This window comes from Leguminivora glycinivorella, unplaced genomic scaffold, assembly GCF_023078275.1.
Source record: "Leguminivora glycinivorella isolate SPB_JAAS2020 unplaced genomic scaffold, LegGlyc_1.1 Scaffold3, whole genome shotgun sequence".
Classification (NCBI taxonomy): Eukaryota; Metazoa; Arthropoda; class Insecta; order Lepidoptera; family Tortricidae; genus Leguminivora; species Leguminivora glycinivorella.
The window spans coordinates 1,614,228-1,638,088 of NW_025952828.1; the positions used below are offsets into that span (position 1 = coordinate 1,614,228).

Genomic DNA, 23,861 nt, shown 5'->3' on the forward strand with positions numbered 1-23,861 from the left:
CGATGCGACGCATACGAAATCAAACCTTATCGATATGGAAGTAGACGATGCGATGAGACGCGACGGTCGCGCGACCGTCGCCCACGCAAGACACGGCGTTACACGGGAGCTTCTATCTGTTGTTCGTTTCTATTGTCGATAGCTCATCGCTTACTCGCTTCCGGTGGGAGCAATGCCTTACTTATATCATCTTTAGTGGACATTCAGTCTTTGTAATAAGGAACATTTTAAGTGAGCTGTCAGGTAACATTTGAATGATACATTTTGAAATTGTTGCACTTTTGCTTAAAAAGGACGTGTGTAAAACTGGAACAATATAAGTTTTTTGAATAGGCTTCACTAAAAAACTCTTCTGTCTATTTTTTTTTATGAGATAGGAGGCAAACGAGCAAACAGATCGCCTGATGTTAAACGATCACTGCCGCCCATGGACACCCGAAACACCAGAAGTGTTGGAGGTGCGTTTCCGGCCTTTAAGATGGGTGTACGCTCTTTTCTATACTAAGGCTTCTATTTAGTTAAGTACATATAAGATAAGTACTATGAACAAAAAATTGATTTTTTTAGAAGGTACACTTTTATTTACCTGTCAGTAAGATAAACTTTTTCGCCAAACAAGCTATTCACGTTTAAATAAAGAATATTCTCAAACCTAAATAAATGTTGGTCTTTCTTAGTGTATTTGAAGAAGAAGACGAAGAAATTATTTATTGGAACACCAAAGAAAACTAAAACAAAATAAATAGACATAAAATAAAAGGATCATAACATCAATAATTTACTAAATCTAGTCTAGGATGACTTCCTAATTTCATAACCAGTGACCGATAGTTTTCCAGAAAATGCAGTTGTTATACCTTGTCCCAGAAATGAATGTATAAATTTTGTTGAGCAATGCGGTGTAACTTGTTTTTGAAAGACAACTCGTTCACTTGATTTATTCTCGATTGTGGAAAGGAAATTGACTAATTCAAATACCCACGTAGCTATTTCAGAGTAACACAATTATTTTATAAGATTTATGGAGTTATTTAAAGCCATATTACATAATTGCTGATTTGTAGAGAGATACTACATTTAGTTTTTTACGTAGTATTTTTTAAAGCAATTAATTTGTCTTTTTTGTTAAAAGAGTTTTTTATGTTATAAACTAAGCCCGGTATCTTTTCAATTATTGAACTTATTATCTTTAAAACTTCATGCCCATTTGGATCTAAATATTTACTTAGTGTCGCTGTCGATAAAACATATCCTTATTATTGAACTTTGATGAGATTACTATCTTGCATTTTATGTCTATAACGTTATGAAAGCCTTCTCAGCTATTATGACTACTTTGCTTGAGTTCATGTTTTAAGTGGTCATTGTTTCTTTTCTCAATCTGTTGTTATTGTGTTCAACAATGCACGGTCGTTCCTACCATTCAGAATATTATACAATCGCCCGCCGAACCGTGAAGGTCAAGTCGACAATTCTATCTTTACACTCACTTCCTCACTCTTAAATGGAAACAAGTTATTTTTACAATTTTTTATTTTGTGTTTTCCTTATTTTACAGTCTTAACCTATAAATGGTAACCTTGTATCACTAGCTACACGACGCCCATATGACGTTATAAATATACAAAATTTTGTTGCTGGTGTCCCGGCCATGCTGGGCGCTGAGATGGGCCTTAACCTAGGTGAGCACTCAGTGCTCGTAGTATGAGCCTCCGTAGTTGAGGTGACTGTGGGAGTGGTCGTAGTGCTCGTTGACGAAGACGGGCACCTTCACGGGCACGGGGTAGGGCTTCTCCACGGCGATGGGGATGTGCTTCTCGACGTGCACGGGGTACGGCCTGTCGACCGGCACCTTCACTGGCACGGCTACTGGCCTTTCAACCGCGTATGGGACGTGCTTGTACACTGGGTAAGGCTCAGGGACGGGCACCTTCACGGGAACTGGGTAGGGCTTCTCAACGGGCACGGGGTAAGGCCTGTCGACGGGCACGTGCACGGGGTAAGCGACAGGCTTCTCAACAGGAACGGCCACGGGGACGGGCTTCTCGACGGGGTAGGGAGCGGGTACGTGCACGGGGTAAGGCCTGTCGACGGGCACTTTAACTGGGACACCGACGTGCTTCACAACGGGGTAGGGCTGGGGAACTGGTACTTTAACTTCGACGGGGTATGGCACGTGTTTCTCCACGGGGTAGGGTTGCGGCACGGGCACCTTGACCGGGTAAGGGATGTGCTTCTCGACGGGGTAGGGCTGGGGCACCAACACCTTGACGGGGTAGGGCCTGTCTACGGGCACGTGGACGGGGTAGGGCACCTTCTTCTCTACCGGGTACGGAGCGGGGACGTGGACTGGGACCTTGACGTACTCCTTCACGTGAACGGGCACGTGTTTGATGACCTCGTACGGCTGGGGCACGGGGACCTTGACGGGGTATGGCACATGCTTCTCGACGGCGTATGGCACGGGTCTGTCGACCGGGTAGGCGACGGGGACTCCCTTGACCAGAGTGATGGTCCTGGTGACGTCGGTGTGTTCACCGAGAGGGATTCCATAGCCATTGTGGGCGATGGCGCCTTCTTCGACGAAGTTGTAGGCGCCGCCGAGGCCGTGAGAGCTGCCGATGTGGCCGATGTCAAGGCCGCTGATGCCATATCCGTAGCCGAGGTTCAGGAGACCACGTTTGTCCAACTTCTTGTCCAAAGGCTCTGCCTTTTTCTCTGTAGTCTTCTTCTCGCTGGCAGCAGCTGCTGCTACCAGCAGGAAAACTAAACAGATCTGAAAAAAAGAAGAAAATCTTTAAAACCTTTCATAATTTAGCAGTCCTTTTATCATACAATGGTACTGATTTATTTCTTCATTTCAATCTTTATTTTATTAATGAAGTGTTTGTCGCTAAGTTGCTACCGTTAAATAGCTTTAACCTGCTCGTTAGCCTGTCTAATAACCAGTTATCTGCCTTAATGTATCGTTTACATTCGATAAACGCTTAAATAACGGATAGGCACTCGTAATGCGTTTCATTCAATTAAAAAAGCGTGGAAAGCGAACATCGTAACTGGCTTCCTTGTAAATACAAACAAAAACAGTACTTGTAAATCCGTGTGCATTCGTTACAGAGTTTAAAGCGATAGTAAACGAAGTAAGAACCTTGCTTTAACCCGTTAAATTTAACAAAGAGGCGTGCTAGGATTTGCTTAAATGACGAAATAACGGTTAAACATGATGATACAAGACTGTTAAATGATATTGCATAAAGGTCACACGAACAGACAGACCGTAACAAGTATGATAAAACGGTAGTGAATGTTGCATGCGTGATTAATTTCCTCAAATTCCGATAATTCATTGTACGGATAATGGCTGAAATCACGCATTCTCAATATTTAACAATAGACGATTATTTTTCAAAAGCATGAGAACACATGGACATACATTTTCTTTACACTATTATACAGTGCATAAAGAAAAAAAGAACAATCATATAAATTAAAAACATATTTTGAAATCGGTCAACTTAGAATAAGATTGTCAAATAATCTGACATGCAAATATTGATGTTTGTTTAGTATTGTTTGAGTTTGCACCGATTCGCAATTGGTCGTGAGTCAGCGTGCATGCGTTGCAGCGGCGTGAAGTTTGCCATGTCTTGCGCACTCCTGCGCAGTTGAAAGTAGAAGGACGTAAGTCCTCATTACTACAAATACTAGTACGTCATTTTGTATCTATTGAAACATGTTGCGATGCTCTCTCATGGGTAAAATAGGGAGAATCAATGTAACTTGTAATGCTATGTATTAATTATGTCAAGTTTCATAGATGTATGATTTCGTTGCAAAATCGAGAAAGCTTGATAAAGTCAAACTGGCTATTTTGTAAGCACCTTGAGAAGAAAAGTTGTCTAAAACTACTACAACAACAACTGTAACAGTACTGCAATATATCGGTATTTTACTATACGTATAAACTGTTGGTTTTGAATTCAAAATAAACTAAAACAGTTTCATTGCATAATCAATGTTTACATATCGGAAACCAATGGATTCTGCAAGGTAATATAGTCATGTCAGTTTTGACAGTCACGTGACAGTGGCCCAGTTACATTTCCTAATACCCATATTGGTAATCTCGTATCATCGAATTTCTCTCCTTTATGTAATCGATAACCTTGCCGAAGATGACTTCATAATTTGATTCGAAATTATAATCATCTATTTAGTTACCACAGTGAAATATGGTGTTACTTCAGAAATAATCATATGCTAGGGCAAGATGTTTGGTCAAGCTATTAACCTAGTATTGGTAATGCATTATTAATTTTGTTTATAAATCAGATTTTCTAAACGTGTGCATATTTAATGGTAAACAGGCACACACACAAAAAAACTGTAGAGAGTTAATACTTTTTTGTGAAGGAGGATAAAAATTGAAAGAGTAATATTTCGAAATGGCTTTACAATCAAAGTCTTTGCTAAACTTTAATCCTTAAAACCAAAGTATCAAAACAATGGAATAGTGGATTATAGTGGAAGTCCCCATTGTCTCAAATTGACAGCTGCATTTCAAGTTGACAAGGCGAGTTGGGTAACGCTCCCAGAGCCGGCGTCACGACATTGTGGGATTTACTTTATCTGTGTTTCTATATAGCTTTTATCTAACTTTATTCTGCTTTGATACCATCTACGTACAGATTCAGAATTAATGTTTGTTTTGTAACACTAATTGCCGTTTTAAATGCTATTAAACTGTTGTAATTAGCATAAAATATCTATTTCATAAATGTAGCTCCTTTGAAGTTACAACTACCGGGTTTAAATATCCTTTAATAATTACAGCTAGCTAGCAAACAAGTGTAGTTAGTCAGGTTTGACCTGCACAATTTGCAGTTATTACAAATACATAAATCAGAATAATTTTAAAAACTAGAATATGTAAATTAGTTGTCAAGTAAGTATTACACTTGTGAATAATCTTGAATTTATTGACTACCCACGCTTAACGTAACTTAAAATGTCTTCATCGTATTCAAAAAACGCGTAACAACACGTAACTGGACACCTACAATGTTTTGAAGACCCCGTTATTCTAAATTCTAAATTTGTGTCACATCCGAAGTGAAAACGGCTCGTATATTCTTAACGATAGTGAAAATCATTTGTGATTCTTTGGACGCGTAGATGACATCAGGTTATGTGTTCTTATAACAGTCATAAAACATGATACTATGCAGGACACTTTACGGATTTTACTTGACTTAGTTTTTAGTTTTAGTCTTCTTTTTCAGATTTTCTATATTTTTGTCTTCTTTTTCTTCTGCTATATTTTTTATGTAAACAAGTGTAATTTTTTTTCAAGTTGATGCAAGATTGAAAGATAATTAATGTTCGTTTTTTGAAGCAGCCCTGTTTTATGCATTTCAATTGCTCCTATAAAACTTAATTATAATATCGATAAATCGATTCGTGGATCAGATAAAACAATAAATTCACACAGACGCGGAATTCGATATTTGAACGAGGTCACCGTCCGTGGGATAGTGTTTCTTCTCGTTGTCGCAATGCATGGCTACTTCTACTACAGTCGACTCCACAAACAACTATACAAATCACCATTTCAAATATATGTATACACTACTTTATTGACAAGTCTTAGAGACGTGTGTATATAATTTTGAGAGCTTGGCATTGCAGTTTGTGAAGTCGGTTGTACTTAAGACTTACCTAACTAGCTCTTAATAGGTCACTGCGTATTATGGATTTGCATATTCTGCATTTAATTATGGCAAAAACTGTTATAAATTGACTAGGTCTATATTTAAAATCTCGTTTGCAAGGTTCGTCACTATTGATATATTATTATATTTCAATAACAGGTTGGTTAATTATAGTTCTAATATAATTCAGGCAAATGACAACATAAAATATGACATTCATTAAAGATTATGTGTAGAAAAATGCATAAATAATTATGCCTTTTTGCAGATTTTGCATAAAAAAGGGTTTTCGATTTAACCTTTTGCAAAAGATTAAGATATCTATCTGTTAATTAAGTAAGCAAACTAGTTTCCAATTACAATAATTTCCTCAGGCCTAGAATATTTTGATCCCGCCCATTTGTAAGAAAATCGCATGTTTTTCTCGTTAAGCCGACTAGACTGACTAGATCGGGATCTTAGCTTAGAATATGAACGTTCTAAATTTTCCCTCTTGATCATTACTTTGAGACTTGTTATCTTACTAATAAAGATCTTTTTGAGATAATTCGTTAGTGAGACATATCTTATTAGTTTTAAGTTTGAATAGTTCAGCCTAATCACTTGTGCCTTTTAAGGTGAGCAGGGTTATTCAGGATATCTCATCGTTATTCGATTTCGCAACTAAGTTCCAAGCTAGCTATTTTTAGCTCTCACTTCGCCAACTTAAATTGCAAGGCATTTAACTAAGTGTTATAATGGACACCTTTTTGATTCATTATGGACATGGTCATTTTTCTGTGAGGCATATTAGTTTTAAAAAAATAGCTTTTTACAGAAAAACACACTTTTCAAAAAAGAACTATGCAAATGGGTTTCTAGTTCAAATGTGTAATTTTATAAGAAATGAACTATTAGGTATTAATATAACTCTTTGCTTTAATAGGAGTGTTAGCTAAATACCAACGTTTTTTCTTGACCTGTTACGTTTGCGCCGTAACACCTATCCCTTGTTATTTAACTATCAGGCTCTCGTGTGGTCATGTAACAGTATAGGCTTCCCTACCGCTTCCTTGCCAAACCCGTTAGACTATTGTGACGCAATTGATCTGCTAATTTATTGCAATATTGGTAATTGGCTAGACTTTAGAGTAAAACTATTTAGACAGATAATTAGGTATCTAATTGTCATGTATTTGCAACGTACTTGGCTATGGCTAACAAAAGTAAAATGAGTTTTAGAAGGTTTTTTCTTTATGAATACTTAAGTATTGCGGTATCCGAAGACACTTCAGAATTGCCTGCCAATAGTTCTTGTTCAAATCTGCTTACATCTGCTAATTGTTTCGGTAAAAGTCAATCATTTTCTTAGGTTCTTTTTTCGCTTTTTTAAAATATAAAAACGCATTACTAGATTTTTTGAAAATTAGAAATATAAATTGGGATTTCAAAGCTAAATCTAATAAAGAATTTGAAATAAGATACGATTGTACGTTGAAGAGCAGTTGGTTCTATATAAGATATTCCCAATTTTCGCTTGAATGTTAAAATTCAAAACAAGACGTATTTATTCAACTTTGACCTATAATCGTGCCTTAAATGGCAATTGTTAACAAGTTTGAAGCCCTTATGTTCAAAACAAGAAAATGTGCATGACCTTTTATTAGAATGGCTGTGCTAATATGTGACTGCTTGAACCTTTGTTCAAATGTTATTAATGAGTCAAAGGCTAACTTTATTATTACTTAAGAATAGTAACTATATAACTGAATTTAAGTATATAACTGACTCATTAAGTATTAATAAGTATACTTGGTTAAATAACAATCATACAATTTTGCACTTAACAATTTGAATTATCTTTGTTTTATCGTTATCGTAATTCAAATGATATAATTTGCTTGTTAAGTATTCTTGTTTAACAATTATATAAACTTGCACTTATCAATTTTTAATATATATTTGTAATGAATTATTTGAAAAATTGTCTTGATTTTGTGATTTTGAGCAATTTGACTTCATCACATCCCAATATTCACTTTTGAAAGTAAATCACAAAAATGCGTGCGTAGTTCACATTCGTTACTTAAACACAACAATGACACATTTCAAAATAAGCCATCTCAGATTTTTCCTAATTTCGACTTGTGTCACTTTAGTTTTCAGCAACGAACTGAACTAACTTTAACGCGTAATAGCTTCTCGACAAACGCCGATACAAAACTGTCACACGGTTAAAGTTCACGCACGGCACTTTTGGTACAATCCATCACTTTGGGACACTTTGAAGTCACTTTGCACTGTCACTTTGCACTTGGCACTCACCGCTTTTTTCATTGTGCCTCTTGTGTGGTGTTCGAGTCGGGAATGACTGGATGCAGAGTGGTTGGTGTTCTGTGTTTTTATACTTGGATATTTGGAGTGACTTTCGCTATGACCCCCGCTATGGCGGGAAAAACGCAGCGCGCGGAGTGTGTAGAGTCCTTGTATTTGGCCGGCGGTCGGACAGGGGGCAGACGCCTCGTGCGTTTGTTTAAGAAAATAATTCAAAATTCGAATTTGAAATTCGCGGTCGCGTTTGTTTATTTACAATTTCATCTCGATAACTATTCTCATTTTGAACTATCGTGTTTACTTTTGGCGTAATTGATTCAAATATTTAAAATCAATTAAAACGTAATGAACTATTTTTAACAAGTTTGATAAGCGAAAAAATATCATTTTATCACAATTGTCACATTTTAGTTATTGAAAACAAATATGATTTCTTGTTAATACTGTTAACCAGTATTCCCATATGACCCAGATACCATTTGATCGGTAAATGTATTCGCATTTCTTTTGTTCTTACATGACGGATCGATATACATCGATTACCATCTAATTAATTCAACGTAATTTTGTATAATTGTTTAGTGTTTACTAGTAAACATCGATAAATCAATGAAGGTTAATTTTCATAAATCATTATCTCGAACATAATATTTATGAACTGTTTTATACATTTACCCCCTTATTCATAAACGTATTCTAAAGTTATCAAGCCGATAAAGTTCGTTTGTCCTTTTCTATCACACCAATACGTCGGAAAGAGACAAACGAACTTTATCGGCTTGATAACTTTAGAGTACGTTTATGAATAAGGGGGTTAGTATATAAATGTATAAAACTTATTTTACTATTGATACACATTTAAAAAGCACGTGTGCAATTTTAATTGGCTATTTTAAATACGTTTTAGTGTTTACTCATAAAATGTTAAAGTATTGACTATAAATTTAAACGGAAATATTTAATTTGTAACATATAATATAGCATAATTACATAGGTTATTGACATACACATATCGATACATGTTATTTGAGTTATCAACTTTGAAAACAAATCAATTAATTAATAAATAAGTTAAGCACATGCAGTTCATGTCAGAAGTACGTGAACCTTGTACCTTTTAAGCCTAAGTACCATTAGATATATCCGGTTCAAATACACAATGAACAAATTAGCATATAACTATGCTACTAAATACTTAGTCTACTCCATTTTTTTCGGTTCACTACACTAAATAATATATCTGGTAACGATTGAAAGGATATTGCAAATATTACAGTACTGGTATAAAATTATTGCTTCGCAGTTTATAATTATCTTTCCGTGTTTTAGTAGATTTATGTAGGATGTTGTGAAACTTATATTTAACGTTAAATTTATCGTATTATGAAATATATTAGATATTGGATTTATCATACACGCAATGGAAATGAGTAAAAAAAAAATTGATAAAAAATATCAAAAGTAAAAAAGAAACTTATTACACATGAATGTTATAAAAAGTTTTGAGATAAAACCATTTCAAAATCGAAGCGACTGTAGAGGTAGTTTTTATTAATCAAGAAAAAAAAATCAAATATAACAAATATTTTAGTCTGAAATGTATGAACACTTAAAATGAAATAGGTAGGTACTTATTTCTGATATTTTTTCTTATATCCTCAGATTATAGGAAAAGTTGTACTACAATCTACTAATTATTTAATATAAATTCTTTTGGCAGATAACAAAATCACAAAATCGCACGAAAGATTAAAGTATAATAGAGGCTCAAAAACTAGGATTTGACAAAGATAATCCCGAACGTAGACATGTCAACGAAAAACCAAATAATATAATTGTTTTATACGTACGTATATGAACGTACAATTTAATACTTAATTAATAAACAATTGGAGACTTTATTTTAGTCAAATAAGTATAAGTAATTAGTTTCTTTTGTAATCTTGAAAAAAATCTAGACCATTCATAAAAGTTCATTCATAACATAATTATAGTGAACTAACATGATGTAATTTTGAACTACAATCACAAAACCCAACGACCAAGATCGTATGTAGTTGGTTACTGTCATGCTGTGTCGGTTATTTCTGAACGTTTGAAAGTGCTCGGTGTCCTGCCAGGAAATGTTTTTTGTCCGTTTTGTGCAAAGTCCTTGCCTACGCGGATGTTGTCGTGTAAATTATCAACGTTTTTGATTAATTAAGTTCTTTGTTTTCGTGTTTATATTTTTATATTTTGTATTTTTATGCGAAAGACAGGCATTGTGAAGGTGGGAAAATGGGGAATAAGGAGGTAGCAAAACGTTAATCTGTGTAGTGATTATTCAATTGTAGTGTTTATCGTAGTATCGATTGTCAACAATCATATGATAATACAAACCGTACCGTAGTGTAGTTACGAGTACTTATCTATATATATATTTGCCTATAAAAATATTTAGCCCGACCACAAAGCTTTGTCAAGTCCGATATTTATATAGTACAGTGATTTATAAAACTAGCAGTATGAAGAAGCAGTATATAAAGTAAATATTTTATACTGGATTTTGTTTTTGCTGTGAAAGGTGTTTTATGTTATAAAAAAAACATTACTAATAAAATATTTTTGTGTGATCAGTAATAGTAAACTACAACCTAAAAAGACAAAAACTAAAAAGAAGATTATTCCCAAAAGTGGGGTAACAATGTGGTAGGATCTATAAAATAAAGCGTCATCGTAATTTAATGACAATTCATAAAGTTTTTACTAACAAAAAATTAGTTCAAACTAGTTCATTTTCATTAGTTACTAAGCGGAAAACAATAAAAATATCATAGCAACAATTATATCACAGCCTATTGTGGTCGTGACCACAAATAGTTTACGTAAACTCAAGTTCGGGAGGTCAAGGTCATCTTATCGTAATCTTATATTGCAGAACTTGAGATAAGCCTATTTTTAGATGCGAGGACAATTTCGAGATATTGATATTTAGTAGTCACCTTTAGGCCAGCTTTTGAGACAGGTTATAATTTAGGTATGATAAATTGATAATCCATATCCATACTAATATTATAAATGGGAAAGTGTGTGTGTCTGTTTGTTTGTCCGTCTTTCGCGGCAAAACGGAACAACGAATTGACGTGATTGTTGAAGTGGAGATAGATGAAGAGATGTAAATTTTTATCTCCTTCTAACCCCTCCTCTTCTCTAAAATGGGGGGAGGTAGTTTGTATGGAAAGTTAACGCTATTGAAACCACGGGCAAAAGCTAGTAAAATTATAAATATAAATTAATTGAAGGCAACAAAATGTACCTATCATAAATATCCTACCTTACAAGTGGTGGCACGTAAGTTTAACACTGAGTGAAATGTGGACGGGATAGCTGCGCATGAGTACGACGCGCATAGCCTTCGCCCCCTGCAACCTCCTGAGAGACCTATTGAGACATTTCATAGTAGGTACATGTAGGTATTATGTATACACCGTGTTTCACTTAACACTCAAAACCTGAAAACCGTTTGTTCAGAATCGAGAGTAGAATCGATTGAGCTATATCTTGATGGGGGTAATATATATTTTTTTAATTTTTATTATTAATTATTTTTTACGTGCCCATTCTACAAATTCGTAATATAACAGTGTGAATATCGCATTGCTAGAGGTTGTATACCTTTTTCAGTATTTAGGGGTATTCATACTGGCTGGTTACTTGGACGACTATTTTATCCGCTACGAGTTTGACGTTGTTTGTCAGTTTAATTTTAATGTTTACCTCTAATAAGTCATAAGTCATAACAAATTGAACTCGTACCTAATTACAACCTTGTTATTTTAAATGTTGGGTTTAAATTTGCTTACTGAGATTATCTGTCCAATTTGAAGTTTGCTGTGACAAAGCTTTAAAATGTTTTACAGTGACATTATGGTAAACCTTATGTCGTTGAAGTAACGTACACAAATAAGTAGTTTTAAGGTTTATGATGGTAGCTAGCAACTATTTTTTTGAGTGTAGAGTTAAAAGTCGAGTACAGCTGCACAGAAATTTAAACATTCAATTTAAAAAATAAATAAACATCAGATTAAAAAATGAATACTCTAGATAAGTTTAAAAAAATAAAAATCAGTTGGGGTGTCTGAGGTTTTGAGTGATAACGGAAATACCGTGTATAAGTAGCTGTTTATGTAAGTACATCTTATAAAGTATTTGCGTAAGTTCGTCCCCTCATTATAGTATTTAATGATAATAGTTTTAATTTGTAAATATCTAGTAGAATAGAAAGTGATATCTGATGATTGTTTTCTGTCGCGTTGCCTGCACGTATCAAATGCTTGATCTTGTGGTTGACTGGTAGAAAATGCCTTAAGGCATTATGTCCACCAGTTGTACTTATTTTTTTATGTGCAATAAAGAATAAATCCATACTAATATTATAAATGGGAAAGTGTGTGTGTCTGTTTGTTTGTCCGTCTTTCACGGCAAAACGAAGCGACGAATTGACGTGATTTTATAAATGGAGATAGTTGAAGGGATGGAGAGTGATATAGGCTACTTTTTGTCTCTTTCTAACGCGAGCGAAGCCGCGGGAAAAAGCTAGTAAATACATATTTTTGACTTCTGCGCAATAACGGTCAGCGCTAGAGTTTCCTGTCGCCACTTGTAACTTAGTATATAAAATTACAAAAGCTGGCGTGAAAAAACTATTCATTATCGCCTATGTACCTGTGCAGTGGCGAGTTGACAATTTCACCACCCCCTTCCTTCTCGTGGGTGTTCTACAGTCAACCAAATGGAACCCTAGGCCACTGTAGAACTATGTCATAGGGACGTTATAAATCAGATTGTAAGAAATCTCTTACTGCTTGTCATTTTGACATGGTTGTAGAGTGGCCTAGGGTGCCAATTGGTTGACTGTACCTAGAAGTCGACTGTGGGATATGGGTTAAATTGAGTAGTCGAGAGGCTGGCAACCTGTCACTGAAATGTCCCAATTGCGGCTTTTTTCAACCCCTTATTTGTCAAGAGTGGAACTGAATCTTGAGTAGTTTCATGTGCTCCATCTAGAGGTACATCTTTATGAAATATAGGCGTGATTGTATTTATATAGTACTAGCTTTGCCCGCGGCTTCGCGTTAGAAAGAGACAAAAAGTATCCTATGTCACTCTCCATCCCTTCAACTACCGGAGACGGAAAAACAAACAGACACACACACTTTCCCATTTATAATATTAGTATGGATTCGTGTATAAGATAAACAAGCTCTTTTACGTAAACGGAACTCGGAACCGATTCGTTTTCGTCAATAACAATAACATTATATCACCGGGCATAATTGTTCAAGTTCGCTTTCAGCCGAGTTCAAGGTCGCCGGAACCGGTCCAGTCCGGATCTTGTCGCCTTTCCAATTTGTTCGGTGATTTGCGATAAGTCGGCCGGACATTGTTTCAAATTGGTAAGGCACTTTGATCTGAAGACTGAGATAATCTTGTACCTCTAACTCTATGTTTCGAAAAGAAGTGGCCCGCCGAGTTTCTTGCCGGTCCCATAGTGGATACCCCCCTCCAACTGAGGGGGGGACTGAAATTTTCTCGAGGCAGAGGCGTAGGGCGTAGCCGGCGTAGCTTTATTTGATGTTCATATGCGCATTGTAATATGCCTACTTGGAAAATAAATTTCATTTCATTTCATATTATGCTGGGTACGTAGCCAAATGCGCAAACGCTTACGATAATATCGTTTTCGTAGCTATCTATCTTTATCGCTCTTCCGTATCGGCAAGACAGAGCCAGACTGTGTTTCGATCGGCGTCTAGCGTCAATGATTGTCACTTTGGCTAGGCCGGCAGACCGCCTATTTAAAATTAAATTTGCGTAGGTACATACGTGAGCATTTCTTTTTTTTTTTGCTAATATTTTTTTTTTATTGTTTTAGGGAATTTTAGGTCAATTGTACTCAGAATCACGAGTACTTTTAATCTCACTGGGAGGCAAAAAGTGTCCCAGAATTTCCATACATTTTTGTTACTTTTCTCTTTTGTTACCCCATACAACATGTACGGAAAATGGTAACAAAATAAGAAAAAATCGTATGGGACAATTTTTTTAACTACTAGGATTGAAAAAATAGTAATTCTGAGTAGAAATAGCATTTTTTTCAAAAATATCACATTTCATAAAAATTACAAAAAAAAGAAATGCTCACGTCGTGTTTGATTTGGAGTCCTAAAGTTTCCTTGACCAATCTTAGCAGATTTGCTCGTAGATTTTGCTGAACATCGTTTCGCAGTAATTTATTCGTCTACAAAACGTTGTCAATGAGACATTTTATTTGGAAAATCGTATTTTAATGATCACCTCCTTTGGTCCAATGTATCAAATAGGACATTATTTAATTCATATTTCCCAGTTTTTTTGTGCTGGCCAAATGTATTTGCGAAATCGGTAATTATGACGTTGGTATTTTACGATTTTCATCACTTTTTTCTTTGGAAAGAATGTAAATATTACGCAATCATGTCCAAAGATGGAAAAATAAAATAAATTGACGCTTATAGTGTATAGTGGCGAGACTGGCGAGAAAAGTGGCATACTAAGTAAAGATTTACTGAAATCAAAAGTACCTATCAACAATATCTTAAAGCTTCACATAGTGTTCAGATAATTTTGAACATAGTATCCATAAAATAAAACTAAGGTAACGGATTAAATCGCTTTTAATGAATTTACATTTCATCCCGAAAGTAAAGTGTTCGAAACGTCGGTATAAATTGTAAATTCATTATACGCGATTTAATCCGTTTCAATAGTTTTGTTTCATGAGTAACTATCGCGGTAACCTAACACAACATTATATTAATTATACAAATACATTTTGACGGTCACTGCCACCTATTGTATAGCAGTAATTCATGTAATCCACGTAATTATAGTAATTTTTCCAACTCCTTCATTCCTAATCTTACCTATTTTGTGTCTTATTAACGTATTTGAATAGTAAATCTTTGGTGGTTTCATACAATGACATTTTGAGTAATCCATTTTTACATTACGAACAAGGTCTACTACACTTGAACTTGAAGCTTTCTAAATATTAGACCTAACCTTATCTAGACCACCTCCTGTTTGTTCTAAAAGTAGGGTTCCGTTGGCAATTTTATGATTTTTTCAGTAGGTTTTTTCACCACATTGCGTTAACCATTTTTTTTAAATAACAATTTACCTAAATTAATCGAATTAGGTTACGTTACGCCAGTATAAACGAGATACAATGAAAGTATGTAAAGTCATGGATGTTTTCTATGTATATAAGTATGTATTTATCTATTTAAGTATGTGTATCGTCGCTTAGCACCCATAGTTCATACTTTGATTAGTATGGGATAAGTTGGTCTGTGTAAGGTGTCCCCATTATTATTATTAAGAGCCCGTATTGTCCCACTGTTGGGCAAAGGCCTCCCTAAAATTCCTCCACGCATACCTATCCCCTGAAGTCTCCCAATATTTATTTATTTATTTAATTACTTATTTAATCATTTATTTATTTAATTACATACACGCAAGCAAATAATTATTATCAGTGTCAAAAACTCCTTGTAACGTATCTTCGCCCAGTACCTATATCCTAACTTCGCCTGGCTTTACAAAAGCTGAAAATAACGCCTAGGTATTAGTGTAAATTTCGAAAATGTAGGCACTAAATTCAACAAAATTTTATTAGTAGTATTAAATTTATTAGTAGTAGAAAATACTGTACCTACTAGGTTCAGCAGTTTCTGTAACATTCGTTCAAATATTTCTTTCCTATTCAGATGAGTCAGAAAATAATAGCCAATTGGCCAATCACTCTTTCCATGAGTAGTAAAATCCCATTAGTTTAAGAGTAAAGTTTTGTTATTGTTTTGATCTTCGATGTGGGTCAATGCAAAGGCCGAGCGCAATAATGGTCCGAATTATTAAAGTAATAATAATAAAATATGCGCTAATAATGCAATTACGTATAAAATACCATAACGGTAAAGGCCAAGTACAAGGTATAATTATGATTAGCCCACCTACTGTTTGAATTATAAAAATAACACTATAGAAGAATGCAGATAATATATATTTGAAAAATTTATATGACTTATAAAAATTAGTACGGGTTTTATGGTATATATTTTATTTTTAAAGTCAGTAAAATCAGTAAATTAAAGTTAGTCACTGATTTCAAGCTTAAAGGTATTGTTTCCGTCCCACATGACATGACCGCTATAAAAGCTATAGGTATAGTATAGTAAACATTGGTTTCAGACATCTGGATCTATATTATATTAACCTAACCATGCCTGACAAGCACAAGTTTTAGGGTACGAGAACCGCTTACAAAAGAGTCGTTCCTTTCTGCCCACGTGATACATCTGTATCACGTGGGCAGAAAGGAACGACTCTTTTGTATATAGGTACTGGGCGAAGATACGTTACAAGGAGTTTTTGACACTGATAATAATTATTTGCTTGCGTGTATGTAATTAAATAAATAAATGATTAAATAAGTAATTAAATAAATAAATAAATATTGGGAGACTTCAGGGGATAGGTATGCGTGGAGGAATTTTAGGGAGGCCTTTGCCCAACAGTGGGACAATACGGGCTCTTAATAATAATAATGGGGACACCTTACACAGACCAACTTATCCCATACTAATCAAAGTATGTACTATGGGTGCTAAGCGACGATACACATACTTAAATAGATAAATACATACTTATATACATAGAAAACATCCATGACTTTACATACTTTCATTGTATCTCGTTGTATTTCATTGTATCTGAACGTGGGAGGTAAATCGTAGGGTGCGCATTAGGCTGGCAACATGGGTTTCATGTGCTCTGCCTACTCCTTTTGGAAATACAAGCGCTAGTTCATGACGTTCATGTTATGTATAAAATGAATATTTGATTACCGAATCAGATATATTTTATCTCACTAAACAAACTTCGACCGCAGGAAATGAACCCGCTACCCTTCATTCAGAATCCAAATGACAGTTTCCATATCAGAACGATTGCCAAACTGTCAAGACGACCGTGAAGACTTGTCAGTTTGAATGTCGGAACGGGTTCTGTTGATGTTGTATGGTTGCGCTAGTTTTTTAGTTAATTAAGTAGTCAAGGAAAATTTCACGCGGTTGACTAATTAGTTGAGTCAATATTGTCTGAAGATTTAATTTATTGATTAATTGCATATACTATAAAATTAATAATAGGTATAGATATGTATTTATTTTTACATAATTTATATTAACTTCTCAACCACTACGTTCATTTCGAGAGCTCAGCCAATCAAGTCAAAAAGTATTTATATTATTCTGGTATGTATATTTTTACCAAAAATTATTTTTTTAATGTAAATTTGACTAATTTCCATGTTTTATACATTTTATAATATTATGTAAATAGTTTTTTAATGTAAATAATATTTTTTTGCACCTCCTAATTAGTAAAATTATGATTATCATTTAACCACTACTGAAATTTTGTCTGAAAGAGATCGCTCTTTAGCGATAAGGCCACAAGTTGTTTACCTGTATAATTAAACTAGCTTTTGTCCGCGGCTTCTAAAAATTCACGTCGATTCGTCGCTTCGTTTTGCCGTGAAAGACGGACAAACATACACGCATACTTTCGCATTTTTAATATTAGTATGGATTGATTGTATGTAATATGTGTGTATCGAAGTACATTTCTAAGGTTGTGCAATAAAGTGAATTTGTATTGTATTGTATGTCTATGAACAAACGCTTAAAATAATAGTACCTAACAACTTGATTAACGAAACAAATAAAAGAAATTGCATGACTATGTCAAAACAATAGTATGTTTTCATGACTGATTTCACGCAACCGACCTTGGGGCGAGACAAAGAGTGATAATTGTGCATATTAGAGCATGTGAAATGTTGTAAAAGTCATATTTACTTGACAGCTTTATGGCAGGAGTGAAGAAAAAAAAAAATAGTGACAATAGAACATTACAATACAAGTACGGCGATTTTTGTCAGGTCAGCAGTAATTCTCAAAAAGTTTGTACAAAAATTTAGGAAAAAGTTAAATTTGTTTTTTTTTTTGATGAATTGAGATTTTAGTAAGTTTTATTTCATCATTAAGGTATTTATATTTTCTTAATTATAACAATTATCCTATATTATATCTTACGAAAGTTGACTTATATTACTAAATGTTGGTGACATAACCTAACCACAAAATTAAAATTTTGAAAAACCCCCGACCGCGACATAGTAGACCGATTTTCATGAAACATGGCTGAGAACACTCCCGACTAACTCAGCTTTCAGACAAAGAAAACTAAATCTAAATCGGTTTATCCGTTCGGGAGCTACGATGCCACAGACAGACACACACACAGACAGACAGACAAACAGATAGACAGACAGACAGACAGACAGACAGACAGACAGACAGACACGTCAAACTTATAACACCCCTTCGTTTTTGCGTCGGGGGTTAAAAATAGGATCCATCAAAATTTGCTGACGTGGCTATGTACAAAATTTTTAAGAACTGCTGAGGTGGAAACTTAAAAGGGTCATAATTATGTACTGAAATACGTCGTACAAGACTTTAGTGAGAAGATGTACCAGAGAAAATTAAAGTACATTTAAAAGAGGAATAACACAATTTGTGTTTGTTTATTTGATGCTATGTACGATCTTTTTTTTTTAATTATCTGTATTTCAATTATATTAATTTATGCTCCATGCGTTTTATTTTTAAAATTATGAGGACTACGTTGGTAACCGAATTTTATGAATGATGATATAATTATATACATGGCTATTTGTAAGATTAATCCTAACGAGCATCTGCTTAACATTGAGTAATTAAATCCTTTAACTAATATTAATTGACCTGTAATGAAGAATCATTAAATTTAATCATTAAACGTTAATAGTTCACTAATTTAAAGTTCAAGAACTAAACTACAATGAGCGTTCACCTCCACGGTTTCAAGTTCAATTTTATATAAGTCAATTGTTCACGCCTAATAATTCTTTCACACTTAACATTGTTAGAAGATGTTATTCAATTTTCAACGTTTAGTGGGAGTCTGGTCCCAATTTTAGTGAGAGGTCATGAATTTAAATAAATAAATAAATAAATATCACAGAACATTCTTTAAATTCATTCAAATTGACTAAGTCCCACTGCAACCTCAAGAAGACTTGTGTTGTGGGTAGACAACGATACATATAACATACAAATACTTACAATCTTACATACATAGAAAACATTCATGACTCCGGAACAAATATATTCTGTGCTCATCACACTAAAAATGCTCTTGCCGGGATTCGAACCAAGCTTGTGTTGTGGGTACTCAGACAACGATACATAATAATGTATAAATACTTACAATCTTACATACATAGAAAACATTCATGACTCCGGAACAAATATATTCTGTGCTCATCACACTAAAAATGCTCTTGCCTGGATTCGAACCAAGCTTGTGTTGTGGGTACTCAGACAACGATACATAATCTAAATATATAAAAGAAGAAGCTGACTGACTGACTGACTGACTGACTGACTGACTGACTGACTGACATATCAACGCACAGACGAAACCGCTGGTCCTAGAGATTTCAAATTTGGCACGTAGGTTCCTTATATAGTGTAGAGGAGCACTAAGAAAGGATTTTCCAAAATTCACCTCCTAAGGGGGTCAAATGGGGGTTCAAAGTTTGTATGGGGAAACAAGATTAGTTTGACTATTTTATTCGAAACTTCACAGGAAGATTCTTTAAGGCATATGACTGAATACGTGTTTCAGGTTTTTTGAAAATTTCACCCCTAAAAGGGTGAAAAGGGGGTGATAAAGTCAAAAAATCAATATGGGTATCGTTTTTATGGTTTATTGGGACGCTGATCACGATAAATACAACGTTTTTAAAATCTAACGAGGCGGGAGTGAAATACCTTCTCCCCTGTTGTGGTGCAATGGGGTTTAAATATCAAAAAAATATATAAAAGAAGATATTGACTGACTGACTGACATATCAACGCACAGCCGAAACCGCTGGTCTTAGAGATGTCAAATTTGGCACGTAGGTTTTTTATATAGCGTAGAGGAGCACTAAGAAAGGATTTTTCAAAATTCGCCTCCTAAGGGGGTCAAATGGGGGTTCAAAGTTTGTATGGGGAAACAATGTTAGTTTCACTGTTTTATTCGAAACTTCACAGGAGGGATCCTAAAAACACACTAAAGACATGTTTCAGGTTTTTTGAAAATCTAACCCCTAAAAGGGTATCGTTTTTATGATTAATCGGGTCGCTGATCACGATAAATACAACGCTTTTAAAATCTAACGAGGCGGAAGTGAAATATCTTCTCCCCGTTATAGTGCAATGGGGTTTAAATATCAAAAAATATATAAAAGAAGAAACTGACTGACTGACTAACTGACATATAGCCGAAACCGCTGGTCCTAGAAATTTAAAATTTGGCACATATGTTCCATATATGGCGTAGAGGAGCACTAAGAAAGGATTTTTCAAAATTCTCCTCTTAAAAGGGTGAAATGGGGGTTCAAAGTTTGTATGGGGAAACAAGATTAGTTTGACTATTTTATTCGAAACTTCACAGGAGGATTCCTAAAGACATATGACTAAATACATGTTTTAGGTTTTTTGAAAATTTCACCCCTAAAGGGGTGCAAAGGGGGTTAAGTCAAAAACACAATATGGGTATCGTTTTTATGGTTTATCGGGTCGCTGATCACGATAAATACAACGATTTTAAAATCTAATGAGGTAGAAAAGAAATTTTCTCCCCTGTTGTTGAGCAACGGGGTTAAAATATCCAAAATAGCCATAAATATAGGTTTAGTTTTTATCTTTACTTCTGGTTCAAGAGATTTCAAATTGACACGGAAGTTCCTTAGAGGAGCACTAAGAAAGAATTTTTCAAAGTTCACCTCCTAGCGTGATAATTTGACAGGGGCAAGGACAGGGACAGGGACAGGGACAGGGTCAGGGACAGGGACAGTGACAGGGACAGGGACAGGGTCAGGGTCAGGGACAGGGACAGTGACAGGAACGGGATAGGGTTAGGGTTAGGGATAGGGATAGGGATAGGTAAGGGATAGGGATAGGGATAGGGATAGAGATAGGGATAGGGATAGGTATAGGGATAGGGATAGGGTTAGGGATAGGGATAGGGATAGGGATAGGGATAGGGATAGGGATAGGGATAGGTATAGGGATAGGGATAGGGATAGGGATAGGGATAGGGATAGGGATAGGGATAGGGATAGGGATAGGGATAGGGATAGGGATAGGGATAGGGATAGGGATAGGGATAGGGATAGGGATAGGGATAGGGATAGGGATAGGGATAGGGATAGGGATAGGGATAGGGATAGGGATAGGGATAGGGATAGGGATAGGGATAGGGATAGGATAGGGATAGGGATAGGGATAGGGATAGGGATAGGGATAGGGATAGGGATAGGATAGGGATAGGGATAGGGATAGGGATAGGATAGGGATAGGGATAGGGATAGGATAGGGATAGGGATAGGGATAGGGATAGGGATAGGGATAGGGATAGGGATAGGGATAGGGATAGGATAGGGATAGGATAGGGATAGGATAGGGATAGGGATAGGGATAGGGATAGGGATAGGGATAGGGATAGGGATAGGATAGGATAGGGATAGGGATAGGGATAGGGATAGGGATAGGGATAGGATAGGGATAGGGATAGGGATAGGGATAGGGATAGGGATAGGGATAGGGATAGGGATAGGGATAGGGATAGGGATAGGGATAGGGATAGGGATAGGGATAGGGATAGGGATAGGGATAGGGATAGGGATAGGGATAGGGATAGGGATAGGGATAGGGATAGGGATAGGGATAGGGATAGGGATAGGGATAGGGATAGGGATAGGGATAGGGATAGGGATAGGGATAGGGATAGGGATAGGGATAGGGATAGGGATAGGGATAGGGATAGGGATAGGGATAGGGATAGGGATAGGGATAGGGATAGGGATAGGGATAGGGATAGGGATAGGGATAGGGATAGGGATAGGGATAGGGGAGGGACGGGGACAGGGACGGGACGGGGACGGGGTCGGGGACAACGATAGAGATAGGGCCGGGGATAAGAATAGGGATTGGGGTCGGAATAATCGGTCGGCAATCGATATCTAGGCAGTGTAAAATGCAGGTGGCTCAGTGGGAAGGGATTAGTAAGTAGGCATCGGCGAGTATCCTGCATCCGTAATAACTATTACATTCAATATGCTGTAAGAAGATCGTTGTTTGCTTGCCTTTCATATGTTTACGTTTGCAATAAGTATAAGCAAAATGGAAAAAATTGTAAGCGATAATGCAAGGAAGTACTTTTTACCCTACCGACCATAGCGTCGAGATACTGGCTATGTGGGTTGTATGAAGTTTCCCCAGTATATTATTTATATAGGTAAAATACATACATATTCTTACCTACTACCTACGTTGTGTAACAATTCTACAATCACTGCAAGGATTTCTTTTAAAACAATAGTAATTTGTGTAAGGTACAGTCAGCCAAAAAGCAGTGTAAGGTTCTTGGATGACCGTACAGCAAATAGATCAGTTACAATGGCCCCCCAGTCGAGAATTGCCCCGCTTTACCTTAATCGAAATAATCGCGGACAGATGTACCTACAAAGAAACCTACGGATCCAAATGAAAATCTTATTTTTTGTAAACGTTTCAATAAGAATACTTTTATTACGCGGGCGAAGCCGCGGGTAAAAGCTAGTAATGTATAAATACTTACAATCTTACATACATAGAAAACATTCATGATTCCGGAACAAATATATTCTGTGCTCATCACACTAAAAATGCTCTTGCCGGGATTCGAACCAAGGACCGCGGTTTAGCAAACAGGATCACTGCTACGCGCTAGGCCAAACTGTTTACTTTGTCAAAAAAATCTATTTTATATTTATTTAAATGGGAATTAAAATGAAAATATGTCAATATTTAACGTTAGACCGATAGACTATAAATTAATATTTAAAGAGATTGTAAAGCTTATGAATGAGTTTACCAATCGTTAAAAAGTTTACAACAACTTCAAATAATGTTTTTGCATGGGACCTAGAATGCATTAAATTATAGTGCTGTTTTGTTTTATTTCCCTCAATTTTTTTTTCAACCTCCTCAAATTTTCCGCATCATTGACACTCGCAAAACAGAAAACTGTCATTCAGACAGAAAATTGTCTGTGATCAACCTCGAAAACTTTCAGATTTTTTAATTCAAGTGTCCTAAATACCAAGAGCCTTGCGCCAAAAATCTCCTTACCGCTCATAACTTTGCAACTTTGCCAATCACATAAATTTCCTCACTTGCTGTAATGAGCTCAAAAAACTCATTTCGACACTGAATCCTGATGATATTTTATTGCCATAACCACCTAATTAAATTACTGATTACGCATCACTTTCGAAACTTTAATACATTTACTGTAGAATTGGCAATTGGTTCACGATTGAAATTGAATTTCTCAAATAATTCTCTCAACTCTATCTCAACTTTACCACTTAAAACAACTTTATCAACAAGTAATAATGTTTATATTAAAGTACAGTTAAAGTAAAGATGATACTTTGTGAAAGTTACGTAAACGATGATATAAACTACTTTAGTTACTGCGCCGTTGGGACATAACGAAATGCTTCGAAATGTTACCGATTACACTTTATGGCACTAGTTTTCTGGTAATACTAGTTCAAGTACTCAAATTTTAAAACTGGTGTAATAAAATAAAAATTATTTATTACTTAACTGT

At 35.5% G+C, this 23,861-nt stretch overlaps 2 protein-coding genes across 2 annotated transcripts in view; one reads left to right on the forward strand and one right to left on the reverse strand.

The window, feature by feature from the left end:
- Positions 1 to 23,861, forward strand: part of LOC125242036 (angiotensin-converting enzyme-like) — a 294,233-nt gene that overhangs the window by 166,118 nt on the left and 104,254 nt on the right. The gene's annotated exons all lie outside the window — the stretch shown is intronic.
- Positions 1,519 to 8,066, reverse strand: LOC125242038 (BCL-6 corepressor-like protein 1). The gene is made up of 2 exons (XM_048150747.1): positions 8,016 to 8,066; positions 1,519 to 2,776 (listed from the first exon to the last, which is right to left on the reverse strand). The coding sequence occupies exons 1-2, from the start codon at positions 8,025 to 8,027 to the stop codon at positions 1,691 to 1,693; spliced, it is 1,098 nt and encodes a 365-aa protein (XP_048006704.1). The 5' UTR covers positions 8,028 to 8,066; the 3' UTR covers positions 1,519 to 1,690.